This window comes from Hylobates moloch, unplaced genomic scaffold, assembly GCF_009828535.3.
Source record: "Hylobates moloch isolate HMO894 unplaced genomic scaffold, HMol_V3 SCAFFOLD_5, whole genome shotgun sequence".
Classification (NCBI taxonomy): domain Eukaryota; kingdom Metazoa; phylum Chordata; class Mammalia; order Primates; family Hylobatidae; genus Hylobates; species Hylobates moloch.
Genome location: NW_026652280.1, coordinates 68,004,454 through 68,027,128, shown reverse-complemented (window position 1 = coordinate 68,027,128; position 22,675 = coordinate 68,004,454). Strand labels below are relative to the sequence as shown.

The 22,675-nt window shown below is 36.8% G+C and overlaps 1 protein-coding gene across 9 annotated transcripts in view; it reads right to left on the bottom strand.

Annotated features, from left to right (window-relative positions):
* The window catches only part of ANKRD12 (ankyrin repeat domain 12), a 149,083-nt gene that overhangs the window by 51,337 nt on the left and 75,071 nt on the right, over positions 1-22,675 (bottom strand). For all 9 annotated transcript variants that reach the window (XR_009213517.1, XM_058438653.1, XM_032152799.2 and 6 more), the window contains 2 exons: positions 19,617-19,759; positions 14,527-14,674 (listed from right to left, as the gene is read on the bottom strand). Coding sequence is in view for 8 of the 9 variants with exons in the window: in XM_058438653.1 (XP_058294636.1) it covers positions 14,527-14,674; positions 19,617-19,759 (291 nt within the window). In the remaining variant the exon portion in view is untranslated. The remainder of the gene's footprint in view (positions 1-14,526; positions 14,675-19,616; positions 19,760-22,675) is intronic.

Sequence of the window (22,675 nt, the reverse complement as noted above, 5' to 3'; positions counted from 1 at the left end):
AACTGAGTTTTAAGCTCAGAAAAGTATTTTTATGCTGTACTTGAATTTTCTTAAGTGCCTATTTTTGTTGTTGTTGAAACTGTTTCCTCTAATAGTTTCACTTAGGTGGGTTAACATTCTGTTTGTTTAAATTTATCATTCTCTCACTTTTCTAGACAATCTTGGAGGGTTGGTAAGCTCGCTTATTTTTACTAGATAGTGAAGAGGTCAAAATAGATACTAAAAGCAAAGTTGCCACCTTCACAATTTTTTCTATAGTTTTAGCTCCATTCATTATTTCCTTCAAATATTGATGTCAATCCTTTACCATTGTTATATTTTTCTTCTTCATTCCCCACTTTCCCAGTCTCCTCTTCCTAAGTTAGTTCCACTTTTGGATGGGTGATCGTTTAGTGGAAGCTGTGATTGTTTCCTAAGTTAAACAAAAGAACTATCACTATTGCTGGTCCCTTCTCAAAAGCATGGAAAACATGTAAGGCTTTTCCCTTAACATATAATCTTAAAAATTTCTTAGTACTAAAAAAAAAAAAAAAGTCCCTCAATATCTAGACATTATATACGCCATTTATCTTACCTGAGTTTTCTATAAGATTTTCCCAGAGAAGAATAAATCAACTATTAAACACATATTTCTCAGTCTTGCCCATTAAAAGTCTGATGTGCCTTTTAAATCATTTTTATTTTTTCTACATGGTCTTCTTCTGTTTCTTTTCCACACAAAATATCTGTTAAAGAACCAAGGCTGTTTGGCTTTCTCACAATCTGGAATTTGCTGATTGCATACTCTTGGTATAGTTCAACTTGCTCCGCTGAGCTTGGCATTTCCTGCAAATTGGTAGCTGGATCCTGAGGATGAAGAGACTAAGGTTTGATCCCTTTGATAAGGCCATAGCAGGAGTACAGTATATTCTTTCATCAGGTGTGCAAGAATATAGTATATTCTTTTTCTCTTTATTTAGTGTTAGCAACTGTTGATATTCAATGCTTAGAGATATATTAACTATGGCAAAATAGTCATATTTTAACTTTTTTCTTTTTAGCTCGATTAATATTATAAAGATACTTCTTACCTATGATGAAATTACCCAGTGACAGAGTTCATATAATTAAGGCAAGATAAATGATTTTTTTCTCTTCCTATTCCATTTTTGTTTTTGTTAACAGGCATGATCTTTCTATGTTGCCCAGGCTGGCCTCAAGGGATCTTCCCACCTCAGCCTCCTAAGTAACTAAGACTTCAGGTATGCATCATTATGCCTAGCTATTGGCTTATTTTTTAAGATGACAAACTGGCTCTCTATCATCCTCTTATGATGATGAATTAATTTTTTAACTTATCATAAAGAATTAAGCAAGATGGCAGACTAGAGATATCAGACACCCACCCTCTCCAGAGTGAGCCAAAACTGCAAATAGGTAATCATACCTTGAATAGGGTATCTAGGAAGAGAACATTAAAGTCCAACAGAGAAGTCACAGGAAACACTTGAGGCAGAGCAGGGGAAGGAACCAAGCAGCCTACTTGTCTGAGATCTGCTGGCAGCCGTCAGGGGCTCAATATTGGGGCAGGGGAAAGAGTAAGTGAGAACTTTAGTAGTCCACAACCCCATCACAAACTGTTGCAATCTGAACCACAAGAGAGCTCCTCTACCCACACCAACCCTGGAACTAGTGTGGGCAGTGATTTGGAGACCCTGTACAAGCATTGCACCAGACAGGGAACTTGCACTGGGTCACTACCCCCTCTCCCCGCCTCTGGTACCTAAGCGGCTGGAGCTGGGCACCACCGCAAGAGCCCAGCTGTCATGGAACTTCATCCTGCCCTGGGAACCACAGCCCCCATATCTCCACATCCCAGGAGCTTCCACTGACATTCCCCCAGTCTCCACCCAGAGGGCTATAGTGGCACAGTGTTGGCTGGACCCAAAGGTGCTATGGGGTTTCTGGTACTCTAACTCAAGAGAGTATTCTCCAGGGAAGTAATGGTGCACTGTACCAAAAACGAAGCCTGTGGGACAAAGGAAACTAAAGCATCAGCTTTCTAGAGCCCAGAGCTCCCTGCATACAGCTGCGAAAAGTGACCCCACCACCAGCAGCAGCACAAACTGTGTGCTCAGCCTTGTGAGAGTGAGACCCCCCCCTCCAGCCACCCCTCCCACTGGTGGAGCAGGTTCTGTGCCTGGGCTCACATGTAGAGTGGGATCCCTTCTCCCGCTCCAAACACCATTACAGGCACAGCTGCTGCTGCTGCTACCAGTGGAGGCGGGGGTAAGCGAAACAGAGAGCTGCCTGTCTAGGCCTGTGAGTGGTGACTGTGCCCCTACTGGTGGCATGGCCTTTGTGCTGGGGCTTGTGTACGAAGGGTGGATTCCTTCTCCATTCTGTGCGGCTCTGCTGAAGAGTGAGAAAGCCTGAGAGTTGTGTCTGGGGCTGTGTGGTAACCCTGCACCACAGCCACTGCCAACACCAGCATTCACTACTTAGAATCCAGGGGATCATCCGACCACTGGCACTGCCCATACCACGCTGGGACCTGAGGACCTGCTTACCTGCCCAGCCCACTGTGCCGTTACTGGCATCTAAGTAAGCTACCTGGACATCTAAGAATTGACCCACCTGGTCCTGCTAACACCAGTGCCAGAATATGATGGGCTGGGACTCAGAATAAGGCATGTTCAGCCCACCACTGCCACCACTGGGGCCAAAGACTGGCCCACCTGACATGTCTATCCCTAGCAAAACTTCACCATAAACTCCACTAACTGCACCCTAAACAACCAAGGAAATCACAGATACCAATGACATTGTTTATAGCCAAAGAAATCATACAGATTACACTACACTATCATGTGCACCCAGAATCAAAGCCAAAGGGCCCTATCCAACTAAACACCATTGATATAATCTTTGGGAAGAAGCTCTCCCCTGTGAAAGCAAATTCAAAAAGCTGGAAGAAGTGACTATTACGCCAGATACATAGGTATGAACGTAGGACAAAAGGAAACATGAAAAAAGAATGAAATATGACACCCCACAATAATTCCCAAGCAACAGATCCTAATCAGAAAGAAATTCAAGAATCTTGAGGGAAAAAATTCAAAACTATGATACTAAGGAATCTCAGTGAGATATAAGAGAATTCCAAAGACAATACAAAGAAATCAGAAAAACCATTCAAGATAGGAATGAGAAATTTACCAGAAAGATAAAAAAAGAACCAAACAAAAATTCTGGAACTGAAGAACTCCTTGAATGAAATACAAAATACACTAAAAAACTTCAACAACAGACTAGACCAAGCAGAAGAAACAATCTCAGAACTTTAAAACAGGTCTTGGCCAGGCACAGTGGCTCACATCTGTATTCCCAGCACTTTGGGAGGCCGAGGTGGATGGATCACCTGAGGCCAGAAGTTCAAGACCAGCCTGGCCAACATGGTGAAACCCCCATCTCTTTAAAAAATGCAAGAAATTATCCAGGCGTGGTGGTGCACACCAGTAATCCCAGCTACTCAGGAGGCTGAGGCACAAGAATTGCCTGGACCTGGGAGGCAGAGGTTGCAGTGAGCCGAGATCACACCACTGCACCCCAACCTGGGCAACAGAGCCAGATTCTGTCTCAAACAACAACAACAATAACAACAAAATCAGGTCTATAAAACTACCCAGACAAAAATAAAGAAAAAAAAAAAGAATGAACAAAGTCTTTGTGATATATGGGATACTATAAGCAACCAAATATATGAATTACTGGTATCCCCAAAGGTGAGATGAGAACAAAAGGGATGAAAAACCTATTTATCAAAATAGCAGATGAAAACTTCCCAAGTCTAGCAAGAGATTCAGACATCCAGATGCAGGTGGCCCAGTGATCCCCAATGCAAAAAGGTTTCCACAGCACATTACAGTCCAACTGTCTGAAGTCAATAACAGGGAGAAAATTCTAAAACACTAAGAGAAAAGTATCCAGTCACCTACAGAGAGGCCTCCCCTCAACACTATCAGACTAACAGCAGACTTCTCAGCAGAAACCTTATAGGCCAGGATATAATAGGAAAATAAGTGCTGAGAGAAAGAAAATGTCACCCAAAGATACTACATCCAACAAAATTATCCTTCACAGACGAAGGAGAAATAGAATCTCTCCTAGACAAGCAAATACTGAGAATTCATCACCACTAGACCTGCCTTATCAGAAATGCTCAAGGGAGTCCTAAACTTGGCAGTGAAAGAACAACAGTTACTACCATGAAAACACCTGAAAATATAAAACTTACTGGTAAAGCAAATACACAAATGAGGAAGAGAAAATAATCAAATGGTAGTACCACAGAAAATCAGCACGCAACAAGGACAACCAAGACAAAACGGAACAAAGAATAATATACAAAAAAACCTGAAAACAACAATACAACAGAAACAAATCTTCACATATCAATAAAATTGAATGTAAATGGGTTAAATTCTCCACTTAATAGATACGGACTGGCTGAATGGGTAAAAAAAAAAAAGATCCAACTATATGTTGCCTATAAGAAATGTATCTTACCTGTGAGGACACATATAGATTGAAAATAAGGGGATGGAAAAAGATATTCCACACAAATGGAAACCAAAAGCAAGCAAGAGTAGCTATAATTATATCAGATAAAATATCTTTTTTTTTTTTTTTTGAGACAGAGTCTTGCAATCTGTTGCCCAGGTTGGAGTGCAGTGGCACGATCTCAGCCCCCTGCAACCTCCGCTTCCCAGGTTCATGCTATCCTCCTGCCTCAGCCTCCCAAGTAGCTGGGACTACAGGAGCCCGCAGCCACGCCCGGCTAATTTTTTGTATTTTTAGTAGAGACAGGGTTTCACTGTGTTAGCAAGGATGGTTTTGATCTCCTGACCTCGTGATCCGCCCACCTCAGTCTCCCAAAGTGCTGGGATTACAGGCTTGAGCCACCGTGCCCGGCCCGGATAAAATATCTTTAAGTCAAAAAAAGTTTAAAAAAAGACAAAGAAGGTAACCATATAATGATAAAGAGATCATTACAGCAAGAGAATATAACAGTTCAAAATAATATATGAACCCAACACTGCAGTACCCAGATTTACAAAGCAAATACTCCTAGATACAAAGAAAGACTCCAACACAATAGTAATGGGGGACTTCAACACACCACAGTCAGCATTAGACAGATCATCTAGATAGAAAATAAAGAAACACTGGACTTACACTGGACTTCAGACCAAAGGACGTAACAGACACTTTCAGAACATTTTATCCAACAACTGCAGAATACACATTCTTCTCATCAGCATGTGGAACATGACCATGTTAGGCCACAAAACTAGTCTCAACAAATTTTTAAAACTTGAAATCACTGTATTCCACAATGGAATAAAACTAGAAATCAATATACCAAGACGAACTTTGAACACTATACAAATACACAAAAATTAAACAATATGCTCATGAACAACCACTAGATCAATGAAGAAATTAGACGGAAATAAAAAAAATTCTTGAAACAAATGGAAGTGGAGGCCGGGCATGGTGGCTCACACCTGTAATCCTAGCACTTTGGGAAGCCGAAGCGGGCAGATCACTCGAGGTCAGGAGTTCAAGACCAGTCTGGCCAACATGGTGAAACCCCACCTCTACTTAAAAAAAAAAAAAAAAAAATACAAAAGTTATCCAGGTGTGGTGGCACGCATCTGTAGTCCCAGCTGCTCGGGAGGCTGAGGCAGGAGAATCTCTTGAGCCTGGGAGGCAAAGGTTGCAATGAGCCGAGATCATGCCACTGCACTCAAGCCTGGGCAACAGAGCTAGACTCTGTCTTGAAGAAGAAAAAAAAAAAGAAGAAGAAAGTAGAAACACAATATACCAAAACCTGGTGACACAGCAAAAGCAATGCTAAAAAAGAGGTTTATAGCAATAAACACAAATAAATATTTTAAATAAACACTATAGTGATACACACCTCAAGGTACTAAAAAAAGCAAAAACAAACTAAACCTCATGCTAGCAGAAGAAATAATAAAGATCACAGCAGAACTAAACAAAATACAGAGACTTAAAAAAAATGCAAAGGATCTATGGAATGAAAAATCAGTTCTCTGAAAAGATAAACTGCTAACTAGACTAACCAAGAAGAGAGGAGATCCAAACAAAATCAGAAATAAAAAAGGGGACATTACAACTGATATCACAGAAATACCGAAAATCACCAGAGACTATTATGAACTATATGCAATGAACTGAAAAACCTAGAGGAAACGGATACAGCCCTGGAAATACACAACCTGCCAAAATCAAACCAGAAAGTAATAGAAAATCTGAATAGACCAATTCAGTAATAAAAAGTCTCCTAACAAAGAAAAGCTGGGGACCAGATGGACTCACTGCAGAATTCTACCAAAGCATTAACACAAAGAAGTACAAAGAATTACAAATTAGTACAAAGAAGAACTAACACCAATCCTCCTGCAACTATTCCAAAAAATTGAAGAGGAGGGGATTCTCCCTAACTCATTCTACAAAGCCAGCATCATCCTGATTCCAAAACCAGACAAGGACACAACAAAAAAAGAAAACTATAGGCCAACATCCCTGATGAACAAATGTAAAAATCCTCAATAAAATATCAGCAAACTAAATCCAATGGCACATCAAAAAGATAATACAACATGATCAAATGGAATTTACACCAGGGATGCAAGGATGGTTCAAAATATGCAAGTCAATAAATGTCATACATCACATAAACAGAATGAAGGACAAAAACCGTATAATAATTTCAACATAAGCAGAAAACACATTTGACTAGCAACTGATAATCAAATTCAGTAACGTTGCAGGATACAAAATCAAAATACAAAAATCAGTAGCATTTTTATACATCAATAATGAAACAGCTGAAAAAGAAATCAAGAAGGCAATCTCATTTACAATAGCTATCAAAAAAAAAAAAAAAAAACAACTAGGAATAACTTTAACCAAGGAGGTGAAAGATCTCTACAAGGAAAACTACAAAACACTGATGAAAGAAACTGAAGCAGACACAAACAAATGGAAAAACCTCCCATGCTCATGAATCAGAAGAATTAACGTCATTACAGTGACCAGGCTGCCCAAAGCAGTCTACAGACTCAATGTAATCCCTATCAAAATATCAACGTCATTTTTCACAGAAATAGAAAAAACAATCCATAAACATGTATGGAAACAAAAAAGAGCCTGAATAGCCAAAGCAATCCTGAGCAAATAGAACAAAGCTGGAGGAATCACTTCAAAATACATTACAGGGACTGAGAGAGCACAGTATTGGTATAAAAATAGACACAGAGACCAATGAAACAGAATAGAGAACCCAGAAATAAATCTGCATATATACAGCCAAATGATCTTTGATAAAGCCACCAACAACATACATTGAGGGAAGCATACCCTCTTCAATAAATGGTGCTGGGAAGACTGGATAACCATATGCAGAAGAATGAAACTGGATCCCTATTTCTCACCACATATGAAAGTCAACTCAAAATGAATTAAAGACTTAAATGTGAGACTCAAAATTATAAAACTAGTAAAAGAAAGCACATGGAAAACTCTTTAGGACATTGGTCTAGGCAAAGATTTTAGAGCTAAGACCTCAAATGTACAGGAAACAAAAACAAAAACAAAAGTAGACAAATGGGGCTATCAAACTATAAAGCTCCTCCATAGCAAAAAGAATCAAGAGGGTGAAGAGACAACCCTTGAATGAGAGAAAATATTTGCAAATTACTCATCTGACAAAGGACTAATATCCAGAATATACAAGAAATTCAAGTATCTCAACAGTAAAGAAAACTCCAAATAATCCCATTAAAAAATGGGCAAAGGACTTGAAGACATTTCTCAAAAAAGATGCAAATGGCTAATACATGAAAAAATTCTCGACATCACTAATCATCAGGGAAAGGCATCAAAATCACAATGAGATACCATCTCATCCCGGTTAGAATGGCTATTATCACGAAGACAAAAAATAACAGTTACTGGTGAGGGTGTGGAGAAAAGGGAACCTCTCTTACACTGTTAGTGGGAATGTAAATTAGTACAACTGCTATGGAAAACAGTTTGGAGATTTCTCAGAAAATTAAAAATGGAATACAATCTAGCAATCCCACTACCAAGTATCCATCTAAAAGAAAGGAAATCAGTACATCAAAGGGATACCTGCACCTACAAGTTTATTGCAGCTCTGTTCCGGACAGCAAAGACATGGAATCAACCTAAATGCCCATCAACGGATGAATGGATAAAGAAAATGTGGCGCATATATACACTAGAGTACTATTCAGCCATACAAAGGAATGAAATCATGTCATTTGCAGCAACATGGATGTCATTTGCAGCAACATGGATGGAATTAGTGAAGTCAGGCACAGAAAGACAAAGACAGCATGTTCTCTCACTCATATGTGGAAGCTAAGAAACTTAATCTCACGGACATAGAGACTAGAATGACAGATACCAGAGAAAGGGAGGGGAATGGTGGGGGAGAGTGGGGAAGCAGTGGATGTAGATACAAACATAGGGTTAGATGAAATAAGTTCTAATGTTTGATAGCAGATTAAGGTGATTATACTTAGCAACAGTATTATGTATATTTCAAAGTAACTAGAAGAGATGACTTGAAATGATACCAACACATAAAAATAACACTTAAGGTGATGGATACCTCAATTACCCTCATTTGATCATTACACATTCTTTGCATGTAAGAAACTCACATGTACCCTATAAGTATGCAAATGATTATATAGCAATAAAAGGGGAAAATCATCATAAAGAAACTCATGGGTTTCAACATATTTGATGGGTTTCAAACCACAGCAATTTATTCTGTTCTTGAAGCTCACACTGTCCCATCTTTGGTCAATACAAAACTGCTCCAAATTGTCTCCTAACACCTTCCAGTAAGATCCTATATTAGTCTTTGATAGCTTCCCTGAAATCTGGAATTTTAAGATATTCCAAGCTCAAATATTTCCTGCCCCAGACCTGGAATCATCTTCTTCTACGAAATCTTGGTTTTCCTTTTGTAGAAAACATTTTAAGATCATAACCTGGGAGGCAGGAATGATAACTGCTATTTTGGTCATTCCTTTTAGTTATTTGTGTGTGTGTGTGTGTGTGTGTGTGTATATACATATATATATATATAATATATGTGTATATATATAATTTTATTCAGAAATAATTTCACACTCACAAGTTAGAGAAAAAAATACTGAACACTATATATCTGTAACCCAGATTTATCCAGTTAATGTTTTACCTCTTTATAACTTGTTTTCTTTCTATATATATGTATATATATTACACATCTTTTTCTAAAGTATATGAGTGTAAATTAAATGCATCATGGCCCTAAACCATATATATTTTAGTATTTCCTAAGACACAAGAATATTCTCTTCTGTCACCACAGTAATCAACTTCATAAATTCACACTGATATGACACCAATCTACTGTCCATTTCCTTGTTAAATGATCTAATAATGTCCTTTATAATCATTTTTCCCCTCCAGTACAGGATCTAGTCTAGGAGCAGGTACTGCCTTTAATTACCATCTCTGCGGATAATCTGGCATATTTCTACTGCCTTTATTGGTCTCTTATGAAAATTGCCATTTCTTAATCTTTCATGACATAAAACTGGCTTTTTTTTTTTTTTTTAAAAAGAGCACTTCTCATGATGATGCATTCTCAGCTGTAATAATAAAAAAGTGATGTTATATCCCTTTTAGGTATCACATCTGGAGGTAGATATGGCCGTATCTCCTTCCTTTGATGATGTAAATAGAGTTCACACAGTCTAGGTGCTGCTGGACTTCTCTACTATATAATCACTGGTTTGTTTTTCCTCCACTCACCCTTTCTGATGTGAAAACGGTATGTAAAAATCCTGCTTCTCAGTAAAAATCCACCCCCCCCAAGTTTATCAGCCATTAGTCATTATTGTCTAATCATGTTGATCATGATGGGTATAAAATGATCAGTGGAAGGGGCAGGAACTGACTGCAAAGGGGCATCAAGGAATTTTCAGGAGTGATGGGAAAATTTTTTTTTTTTTTTTTTTTTGAGACAGAGCATTACTCTTGTTGCCCAGGCTGGAGTGTAATGGTGCGAACTTGGCTTACTGCAACTTCTGCCTCCCAGGTTTAAGTGATTCTCCTGCCTCAGCCTCCTGAGTAGCTGGGACTACAGGCACGCACCACCACGCCCAGTTAATTTTTTGTACTTTTAGTAGAGATGGAGTTTCATCATGTTGCCCAGGCTAGTCTTGAACTCCTGAACTCAGGTGATCCACCCACCTCAGCCTCCCAAAGCCTTTGGATTACAGGCGTGAGCCACTGTGCCTGGCCTTGGAAATATTCTGTATCTTGATGGTGTCAGATTACAAAGGTGGAGGCATTTCAAAAACTCATATATCTCATATATACATTATATTTAAGAATTATATCACAACCATGAATATTGCAAAAAAATTTAAACTCTAGTTAATGAAATGCATACTTAAGTACTTAGGAATGTCTTCAACTTATAAAACATATCAAAAAATAATACGGATTGATGGATAGATACGTGATAGTGTAATAAAGGAAACAGACCAAAAGGTTAACAACTGTTAAATGTAGTTAGTGGGTACAGGATGTTCATTATACAATTCTTTGAGCTTTGCTACATGTTTGAATATTTTCATAATAATGTATGGGGATTTTTAAAAAAGTACTGTAAGTGGTTATGTTATAAAAAGCACAAATTGTAAGTGGGTAATTTGGGATAAATTTTCCTATGGCATCATATTTGGATTTCAAAAGTATTCAGCATCTAAGCTTGTGGACAGAGAAGTTAAGATGGAAAATCATTAGTGGCTAAAAGGTGGTTCTGGTGATGATGAAAACATTGATGTCAAAATATGTGAACAGTTTTTACAAAATCATTTCAGGACAGAGTAGGGGGAAAAACTAATATTTCCACATTAATACGTATGTTATCTCAAATGTATAAATTTGAATACTTTTTTTTTTTTTTTAAAGATAGTCTGGCTCTGTCACCCAGGCTGGAGTGCAATGGCACGACCTCAGCTCCTTGCAACCTCTGCCTCCTGGGCTCAAGCCATTCTCCAACCTCAGCCTCCCAAGTAGCTGGTACTACAGACGCACGCCACCATGCCTGGCTAATTTTTGTATTTTTTGTAGAGATGGGGTTTCACCATGTTGCCCAGGCTGGTCTCGAACTCCTGGGCTCAAGTGATCTGTCCGCCTCGACTTCCCAAAAGTGCTGGGATTACAGGCATAAGTCACTGTTCCTGGCCAAATTAATACTTTAAATAGATGACTATTTTATCCCTATATTGTTTATTTATTCAAATAGTTCACAAGCCTTTTGTCTTTTCAAAAATCTTTATTTCCATCTGTTGTCTCTCTTAATTACTGAAGAGGTGTTCTTTTTTTTGGAGGCAGGAGCTTGCTCTAATGCCCAGGCTAGTCTCAAACTCCTGGGTTCAGCTCCTGGAATAGCTGGAATTGCAGGCACATGCCACCATGCCCAGCCCACAAGACTTTTTAATTTTTTAATTCTTACTGGAGGAAAATGTAGATTATCTTATCTTTTGGTATATACTGTATATAGAAGATACTTAACCATATCATTAGAAAAATTTACAAACACAATGGCTACACAAGATACATAAACCTTAAAAATTATTTCTCTGCCCATTTTGGGGCATTTGAGTCATTCTAAATTTTCAGTACTATAAGCATTAATATGTTAACAGCTTTACATACATATATATAGTCAGCACTTCTGGTTATATCTTTTTGAATTTTTCACACTTATTAACAAATTGTTTTCAAGAAAGCACTCTCAACAACAGTGTATGATGCCAGCTTCACTCCAAGCTCACCAACATCCGAATACTATTTTAAAAAAATCTTTACCAATTTTATCGGGCAGTTTTTATTCAAGCACTTCTGTATGTTAATCACTGTGTTAAACTGAAGACTGTTCTGCAGTTTTCTAGTTATAGTCTTCCCTTCTCAAAGCATCAGGATTTTGCTGGCTTAAAAAAAAAAAAAACAGCCGCAGCTGTTTCTACTTTTATACCATTAGACAGTTTTAACAGTATGGCAACCTGAGTGTGCCTGCACCTACCCCTTTCTGTCTTCCAATCTTTCTCCTTTCATATCCCTCTTTCAGTCTGTGTTTCTGTCTGCTCTGTGTTTATCATTTTTAAATTTTTTTTTGGTAAGATCTATATACAGTATTCTGTTAAAGTCTGAAAAAAAATTTTATAACTTTTGTGGTTCTATCCATTTTCTTACTCATCAGTGATGTTTATGGATTTCCACTCACTTTTCCTTAATTAGATTTGCCAGATGTTCTAGTTAATCTTGTCAGAAAAGCAACTCCTGGTTTCATTCTGCTATATCGTCTAGAAATATTAGGACATTTGTTTCTTTATATAATACTTAGAAAATTTGTTTTCCAGTCATTATTATTTTGCTTTTCTCTGTGGATCTGCTTTTATTTCCTCTTCTTGATTTCTTAAGTTCACTTATTTTCATTCTTACCTAGTTTAATGAAGATAACTATGAACTTTTACTGAACACAGAACAACTCTGGTCTCGTCACATAAGTACTAATGGTTATGTATACAATGTCTACAATTGAGACTTTCTACTTAATAAGAAACTGCATGTGCTGAAAAAAACTTAAAAGTTTCCAACTAGTATTCTGTTTCTGGTTAATTTTATCTTGTATTTCTAACAACTTTTGCTTTATATATTTTGACAGTGTTATCTAGTGCTTAAGGCAGTACATTTTTCTTATTTTTTTTCCCACAACAAAAGCTACATTCAATTAAGAAGGCAATACACTTTTATCTTTGCTTTGTTCATATGCTTTCATTATCACAAAATTATCTTTTGCCATGCACTATTTCCTGACTTCAATTCTTTGTCTAAGGTCAATACTGAAATTCTTAGTCTTCAAAAGCATTTTTTATTGTTTTTTTTTTTTTTTTTTTTTTTCATAGAGACGGGGTAAAAAACAATATTAGCCAGGCATGGTGGCATGCGCCTGTAGTCCCAGCTACTCAGGAGAGGCTGAGGCAGGAGAATGGCATGAACCTGGGAGGCGGAGCTTGCAGTGAGCTGAGACCATGCCACTGCACTCCAGCCAGGGCGACAGAGCGAGACTCCGCCTCAAAAAAAAAAAAAAAAAGAGAGAGAGAGAGAGAGATGGGGTTTCACCATGTTGGCCAGGCTGGTCTTGAACTCCTGGCCTCAAGTGATCTGGCCCAGGCTGGCCTCCCAAAGTGCTGGGATTACAGGCGTGAGCCACCATGCCCAATCCTGAGTTTACTATACTTTTATCATCACCTCTTAAATGTTGTTGTTGGTTTTAATTTTGTATTTAAATTTCAGATAATTAAATTTTTTCATTTTTCCCTTTTCAAGTATGATCTGATATTTACATTCAATTTGACAATATTTACCACAGTTATTTAATCATCTTGTCTGTAATTAGTGCTCACTGCCAAAAGTTTTTATTCCATGACTTCATTTTGTTTATAATTTGGCAGCATCTCTTAATCAGTTGGAGTATATTTATAATTTTTGTCGAACAAGTAAAATGTTATATTCAGAAGGTGTGTTCTTTCAATTGCCTTTCCATGTGAAAGATAATTTAACTATATTACATGAAAATAAAGGGTAGAACTTTCTGCCTCAAAACTATAAATGATCCATTGCCTTCTGGCAATGGCTGACATTAAATGAGTAAAGTATGGTTTTTATTCCCTCATGTGTAATATAAAAGTAACATTACCTAATTACTTATACGAATTCTTTAAGATTTTATGAGGAAACAGCCATTTGTAAAACTGATGAAACTCTTTTTCACTGAATTTTGCCTGAAATATGGTAAACCCCTTTTATATAAAGACGACTTTCTTCAACACAGTACAGGTTTTTTTGTTATCTTTAAAAAAAAATTGTGTGTTTAAAAAAAAAAAAAAAAAGAAATTGTCCTTCCCTGCAACAATGATCAGAATTCAACCATCTAAGTCACAAAAGTAAAATCAGAGATGACTCGTTAACACCAGGACACCGGAAAAAGACATGAAGTGTTTCGTTAGTAGCTCTGTAATTCATAACAGAATGAAAAGAAGTCAGAGTAGCAGTGGTGGTAGCTCTGCATGGGGAGAGGTTCTGCAGCGGGCTTAAAAGTAATAATGAGTAGTTCAGCAATTTATAGAAAACAGAAATGGGGCAATGGCATTATGACTCCATTCACACAGGGTGTATGTAGCAAACACCTAGGTTACTAACTTCATCATTCTTAGCTAGTTAGCTAAGCATTATTCTAGCTAGCCAGCATTATTCTAAAGTATTCAAACATTTTGTGTATTACAAATGAATCCAGAATGTTCTATCAAATATCATGTCAAACGAACAGATGAATGTAGATTATGTGAAACAAACCTGTGTAACTTTCATCATCATCAGATAAAGGCACCTCTCTTTTTAGTAGCAACTCCAACTCCTCTGTTTCTGCTACATCCACTGGACGCTCCCCATGTTTATTAGCTTGAAATGGATTTCCACCATGACGAAGTAACAGCTTTACTATCTGCAACAATAAAAAGCAGGAAGACTTAGTCCGTTCACAGATTGTATCACTGCACCCATTCTCTTGATAATACTCATAGTATCCTTCTGAGTGTTACCTCATTTACTCTGCATCCATTCCTCACCATCTACTCTAAATTGTTATTCTCTTCAAGATCCATTTTCACTGACACTCCCCTATCTGATGACCTCAACTACTACAAAAAAATTTCCTCCTTAAAATTTAAACTGGGTTATTTTAGCAATTAATCTCATCATTTTTTCACCCTGTTCCATCATAAAGTCAAATATTTATTGAGAACCTATAATAACTACACTTCCAAGTTCTGCTAATAAACCTATGAACAAGAATAACAAGTTCCCTGGCCTCTTGAAATGTGTATCTTAGAAAAAGTTTCAAAGAAGTATTTCCCTTCTGCTTTAGGCTAATATCACTGTCAATGCTCTTAACCTTACTCCGTTTCCCATAGCCCAGGAATTTTAAGTATAACTCCAAAGATTAAACTTCAAGACCCTTCACTTTCATGGGTCCTTTACAGAAGGATGCTGTATCTCATTTTGTAGTCATCACTTTGAAAGGCCTTCTCTCCTCTAACGAATTAACATAAGCTTCAAGTTCCACATAACCAGGTTCTGCCCTGTTAGTTATTATTTGTTTTTTCTTCATATCCTCTTCCTTTCATAGTTTTAACCTCTTTTTGGTTGGCTCCTTTTTAGAAGCCAATCTTTCCACAGTTCATATTTCTTGTACCTTAAAAAAATAATGGCATTAAAGAAATGAAACACGGACAAAACAAGGAAACTTTGTTGAAACCTATATCGTCCTACCCTAGGCTAACCTTTCTTCTTCACTGTCTCCTGAAAAAGAGATCTGCCCTTGCAGCTGTTACTTATTGGCCCTTCACTCTTTCATCTACAACTCTGCTACCATCAATCTTATGGAATGGCTCTTTTAAGACCTGAAAAGATCTAAACCAATGATGGTTTCCCTATGACTCTGTCCTTGATATACTCTCTCATGTTCTAATATATATCATCTCTTTGGAGAACTTATCCACTCTGAATGTGATGACAATTATGCAATCCATCCATTCATTCTCTTGTCTGCTTTCTCTCTCAGCCCTCTTGAGCTCCAAACCCAAACATTCAAATACTCACTGGATACATCCAACTGACTGTATGTATATTTTAATACAAAAGCATAAAACCAACAGGACCTAAATGGAATTCAGTAAACTTGTACTATTATCTTTTATCTATTTCCATTCTCAGTAACTGGCAGCAAAATTTACCCAGTCACTGAAGCCTTGAAGCCAGAATTTGGGAGTCAACGTTAATTCTTTTTCACTCATACACATCAAGGAGGTAGCCAGGTGTTACTGATTCTGCCTCCTTACCATCTCTTTTTGTTTTGATATTTTGTATATTTCCATTAACACTGGTGTGTTCTATCATACATAAACCTATACTACAATTCATTAACACACTTCCCCCCTTGGACTATAGGCTTCATATAAAATCAAGTCTCTATTCATCTCTGTATTCCGAGGACATAACTATGGTGTTTTCTGATACTTAGAAAATATATCACACCTTAAAAAATACTTAAATGAATAACATGAAACAGATGAATATTAACCGCATTTACCATCAAAGGAACAATTTAAAACAAGATGCTGAAATCAGAAATTTGTAATAAATTATTTAAGAATGATTCACAATGTATAAAGAAAAAAATTTTTCTAGATTACTGCAGAAAATCTGAAATGTAATAATGTATAAAGAAAACTTACTCATGATACCAACTATTAACTGTTTAATTTTTATCAAATTACACATGCTTATGATTTTAAAAGATCAACTAGGTTTCCAAGTCTGCTGGTGAAGAACAATTGTCCCTGACACTTATCTCCATATTCCAGTCATCTACCCAGGGTGAGAGAGGAGCAATTACTGGGCTGTGTAAGATTGGGGAGAGGATGTGAGAGCTAAAAAACCTTTGATCTAATAGTCGTTTCCAGTCATATCTTAAGAAGCACTTCCAGAGGTCATTGGTACTATCAATTCCTAAGCTTTTCTTTTTTCTTTTCTTTCTACGATTCCATGTTGTAACGGCTTAGGTTTCAATTTTCTTGTCTCTCTTAAATCAGAGGTGGGCAAATTATGACCTACGGGCCAATCTGGTCTGCCAGCTAAGAATAGTTTTTACATTTTTAAGGGACTGTTGAAGGAGAAGAGAATAGGAGACAGGGGAGGCAAGAGGAGGTGAAGGAGGGAGTATGTGGCCTGCAAAGACTAAAATATTTACTATTTGGCCCTATATTGAAAAAAATTGTCAAACCCTGTTCTACATCAGTAACTGCTCATTTCTCCAATTTCTATCTTCCAAAATATTTGTTTCTTCTGTTCTTTGCCCTTGTGGGTCTATGTCCTTTGAAACTGCCCCTTACTGTCATTTTAGGGATTTGAGAAAGTAAATGAAATAAAAATCTTCTAGTCATTATAAATAATACTGTAGTGGATATCTTTATGAGTTGAAATTTTTCCAATTTTAGGCTTATTTCCTTAGACTAGAGCCCTAGAATGAGAAAACAGAATAAAGAATTTTGATATTGCTGAAAGCTTTCTATCCCCATCAGGAATATATCAATAAATACTTATTACATGACTATACAGAATCAGGTACAGCTGGTTCATTCACATATTACAAACACCCTAAATCAAATAATCGAGATTTTACAGATCATCCTCAAATGCAAATAATTGTTCTTAAAGTTGCTTAAAACATACAGTCAACAAATTAGAAGTAGGTAAAAATGATGACAAAAGATGATACGTATCTAAAATAGAACTAGAAATAAGGCTAGTATTAAAATGTGTATTATCGTGAGGTGCAGTGGCTGACGCCCGTAATCCCAACACTTTGGGAGCCTGAGGCAGGAGGATCGCTTGAGCTCATGAGTTCAAGACCAGCCTGAACAACACATGGTCTCTACAAAAAAAAAATTTTAAATTAGCCTAGCATGGTGGTGCGTGCTTGTAGTCCAGCTACTTGGGAAGCTAAAGCAGGAGGATCACTTGAGCCCAGGAGGTTGAGGCTGCAGTAATCTGTGATTGCACCAGTACACTCTAGTGTGGGTGATACAGCAAGATGCTGTCTCAAGAAAAAAAAAAGAAAAAAGAAAAAAAAGTGTTTCAGGAATTACTACACATTTACAAACAAGTCAAAAATTAGGTTCTTAGTAAGCTATGTTAATCCTCTCTATAATAATTTAGACCTGGCTACAGAACCATTATATTTCTGCTTTTCCCATCTTAAAAATGCTTTATGGATGGCTGAAGTTGTCATGACTATTACTGAAAGAAATCTAATTATTTGGGAGTAGCTCAGAATACACATTATGGATATACAGAAATGAATTTTTGGTGGCTCTCATTCTTCCTCCTAAGGCACAAGTAAAAGGAACAAAGAGAAAATAGCTCTCAATAGCTCTTCAGTGGTGACTCCTACTATCCTAGGCATGTTGGCAGGAGGAAAAGCAAAGGTCCCTCCCTCTGGGAAGAGACTGGAAATAGTGTGAGTCCTTGTAAGTACATGAGCTCAAAAGGTCAGCTTCTGGAAATATGCTGCAGCTATGTGCATATTTAGAAACTTGTGTTCACAGAAACCATGTCTTAGTCACGGCATAATTCTTTAAAATTACACTTAGAAATCGGGAAACCTTTATTATCATATTCAAAGGAAAATCATTCATTCTTGGTAAACTATCAGTAATATTTTTTAAAAGGGCAATATTTAAAATATCAAAGCCAGAAAATTAAGTCAGTTTCCAATAAATTCAAAGGAAAGGGCAATGTACCCTACATGTTGTCAGGCCTGATGGATTAAGTTTTTGTCATTCTGCCTATCCTCAGTCAGTTATCCATTCATCTACCTATCCATCTGTCTACAAGTGCATCCATGATGGATTTGCTGAACATTTCTAGGTGACAAGCAGTTCCAGAGTAAATAACAGAAAACAACACAAAATGCCAGTATGCATGGTAGTATTTGCAGTCTAGTGCAGGAAACATGACACTAGACAAGATTATCAGTAAAAAATAAGGTAGTAAATGCTATGATATAGGTTTGTACAAATTGCCAAAGGAGCACAGAGAAAAGAGTAGACCACTGGTAAGCAAGAATCAGTTTAGAAAAATTATTTATAGGCTACATTTTTCTTCATTCAAAATAAGACTTCTTTGCTGAGAAACAAGGAAAAATGTCTTATAAAAATGTAATTGAGAAAAAAACAGCATTTTTAATTTCTGAATTTTAGGTGTATTTGACTGCACCCACAAAGGTAGCTTTTTAATCTTTTACCCCTGATATTTCTAGACCATCTTAAATTTCAATGTGCATTTACATGTAGTGTCTTTTTTTCCTTCGAAATATCAATTTTAGATAGGTATTATTTATCATATAATTTAAAGATGAGGAAATAGAGGTTCCGAGGAGGGAAGTAACCTGTTCAAGATTACATAGCTAGTAAACTGGCCAGGCCAGAACTGCACTTGAATCTATCTTTACTCCAAATTCTATTTTTGTCTCAACTAAAATAAAATGCCTTTCAAAAGATAGGCACTTCAACACTGTATAATTTTTACCATATATAAAGACTACTTTCATACATCCAATTGTCTTATAAGGAATGCCTTGAAATAAAAATTTTGCCAAATTATTTAATCAACTGTCAAATTAAATGGGTTTTATGAAAATGCTAAATCTGACTATGAACTAATACTTAGAAAGTAGAAAAAAGGGAAAACAAAATATAGATGAGTTGATCAAGCAATGAGTGGAATATGACACAGATCATATGACTAAGAAGTGAATGAAATTACTCTGGGTTGAATTTATATTTTAAAAATGTGTATTATTGATTTTTTTCTATCATACTTACATCTCTGTGCCCACTACTAGCAGAATCATGGAGTGGAGTGTCATCATCTAATCCTTGTGTGTTAACATCTGCTCCAGCTGCTATAAGTATCTTAGCAACATCATAATATCCAACATTGCAAGCTTCATGCAGTGGTGTCCAACCTAAAGTTAGATTATTAATTTAACATGATTCACTTGCGCTACTTCAAAATATATGCTTTTCATATACATACCTATGTGTGACATATCAATTCTAAAATTGCACATTGTGCAAAAGAAAAAAGGAGTGATGAAGAAGCTACTAAAAATAATTAAGAACAATATCAATTTACTGAAGGTTCATTCAAGATAATATTACAGTTGACCCTTGAACAAAGTGAAGGTTAGGGGTGTTAACCCCCATGCGGTCAAAAATCTACATATAACTTTTGACTCCCCAAAACTTAACTACTAATAGCCTACTGTTAGCTGGAAGCCTTACCAGTAACATGAACAGTTTGACTAACACATACTTTGTATATGTATTACATACTGTACTCTTACAATAAAGCAAGCTAGAAAAAAATTGTTATTTAACAAAATAGTAAGAAAAATCTATTGTTCATTAAGTAGAAGTAGATCATCAAAAAGGTCATCTTCATCATCTTCACGGTGAGTAGGCTGAGGAGAAGGGAGAAGAGGGGTTGGTCTTGCTGTCTCAGAGGCGGCAGAGGGAAAAGAAGTAAAAGTAAAGGTGGGAGAGGCAGGCACATTTGGTGTAACTTCACAAAAATACATCGTAATTTCTGTCTCACTTTTTTGCTTTTTCATTTCTCTAAAAATGTTTTAATATAGTACCACCCTCCTTCTTCCACTGTGTGCTTTAGTTTCAGTGCCTGGATCATACAAGGGCTTGTGTTTAAAAAAAAATAAAAAAGTAAAAGCAGCCTTAAATTATTGGAACCCTCTAAGGTCAATCTGTTTTCTGGCATGGCTTCTTCTGTCTTCTTCCTCATCACTTGCAACTGTTTTGGAAGCACTCAGCTCCATCAAGTCACCTATTAATACCTCTGATGTGGTATCTACTAGCTCCTCAATTTCTCCAAGATCCATATTTTGAAACTTCTCACCCCCTACCTTTCTTGCCATATCCACAATCTCTTTCATGATTTCTTTGACTGGTTCTGTGGTAAATCCTGTGACGTCATGTACAACATCTGGACACAGTTTTCTCCAGGAGGAGAGCTTTCACAGCTTTTTCTTTAACAATCACGGCATCTTCAACGGTGTAATCATTCCAGACTTTCATGACATTCTATCGGAGTTCTCTTCTACAGCGTTGACAATCCTTTCCCTGGAGTACCGTGTGTAATGAGCCTTAAAGTTCCTTATGACCCTCTAATTAGAGGCTGGTTTAGAAACACCGTGTTTGTACACCACTTTAATGCCTTTGGCATTGAAATCATAGGGTTCTGGGAGGCCAGAGGACACTAAAAGACAGCCTCCTTCCTGGCAAAGTACTTTCTGACTTCAGGAAGAAATTGATGACATCAATCCAGAAGAGTTCTCATTGTCCAGGCCTTCGTGTTATACAACCAAAAGACTGGCAGCTGGGTTTATCTTTTCCCTTCAGGGTTCAGGGGGCAGTCCTGATCATGAACCCAACTGTATTTACATAAAACAGGAGAGTTGGCTAATCCCTTCCTGCCCTAAATCTTGGTGCTTGTTTCTCTTCCTTACTAATAAATGTCCTTTGTGGATTTTTCTTTTTCCCAGAATAGGGTACTTTTGTCCACATTAAAAAACTGTTCAGGCAGATATCCCTTCTCCTCACTGATTTTCTTAATGGTATCTGGGAATTCATCTGCTGCCTATCAGTGGACAGAAGCCACTTCTCCTGTTATCTTGACATTTTTTTAAACGAAACCTTGTTCTAAAATCATTAAACCATCCTTTGCTGGCATTAAATTCTCCAGCTTTAGATCCTTCACCTTCCTTAAAATTGTTGTATAATGACCTCACGTTTTCTTCAATCTAATCTGTAGGTACACCTTTTTAATAGCAATCTTGCATCCACATAAAAGCTGCATGAGATAAAAGAATGTTTTACAAAAAAGTGCAAGGTTTTCAAACCCACTAGCATAGCTGCATCAATGGCTTCACAAATTTCCTTTCCTTTTTTCCACTGGTCCTTATGCGAGATTCATTCATCTTCAAATGGCAGGTAACCACGGCTGCAGACCTCAATTTATAGTACATTATCAAGTAATTCAACTTTTTCTTTTAATGTCATAACTTTTCTGTTTCTTAGGAGCACTTCTAGTATCACTAGGAGCACTTAAAATGGGTCCCCTGGTGTTATTTAAGGCTTACAGTATTCTAAACACGATGAAAAATATGCAAGAATCACACGTTTCACTGTGGCATGCAACTTACTGGAGAGACGAACTGCTTATGTGCAGATGATTTGTGTCAGTCACGTGGTGTTTTAAGCAGATAGTCCCAACATTTGAGCTCACCACAATGGCAACAGGAGGTAGCTATATAATTATTACAGGAGTACAATATGTACTACAGTAAATTTTATGCAGTTATGATTTAATACTGCATCTTTATGTTTGCTTACATTTCTCCTGATTCTGAACGGTGCTATGTATAGCCTATGTTTGTATGCATATGTTTTAACTTTTTAGAACAGATTTGTGTATATTTTATGGTAGTAATGATAGAATAGACTAGTATCTAGGTACCTTTTATGCACTTATAATGTATATAATTTTTTCCTATTTTCAATATTTCTAGGCTATGCAGTTCATCTATGAGTTTTTCCAAATTGTTCCAAATCTCAAAAAAATTTTCAAATATATTTACTGAAAAAAATCCACACATAAGTAGACCTACACAGTTCAAGGGTCAACAGTATTTCCACTGTGCTAAATTATTTGACAAAAGCATTAAATATTTAAGCTTTCCAATAAATATAAGCTTGATATAATTTTTAATAATCATTTAAACTATGAAAAAAGAATTTTAAAGAGGCAAAATATTAGTAAGCTTGATTAGAGTCTTTCAGTAAACAAAAATCCTGATGTCTTAAGG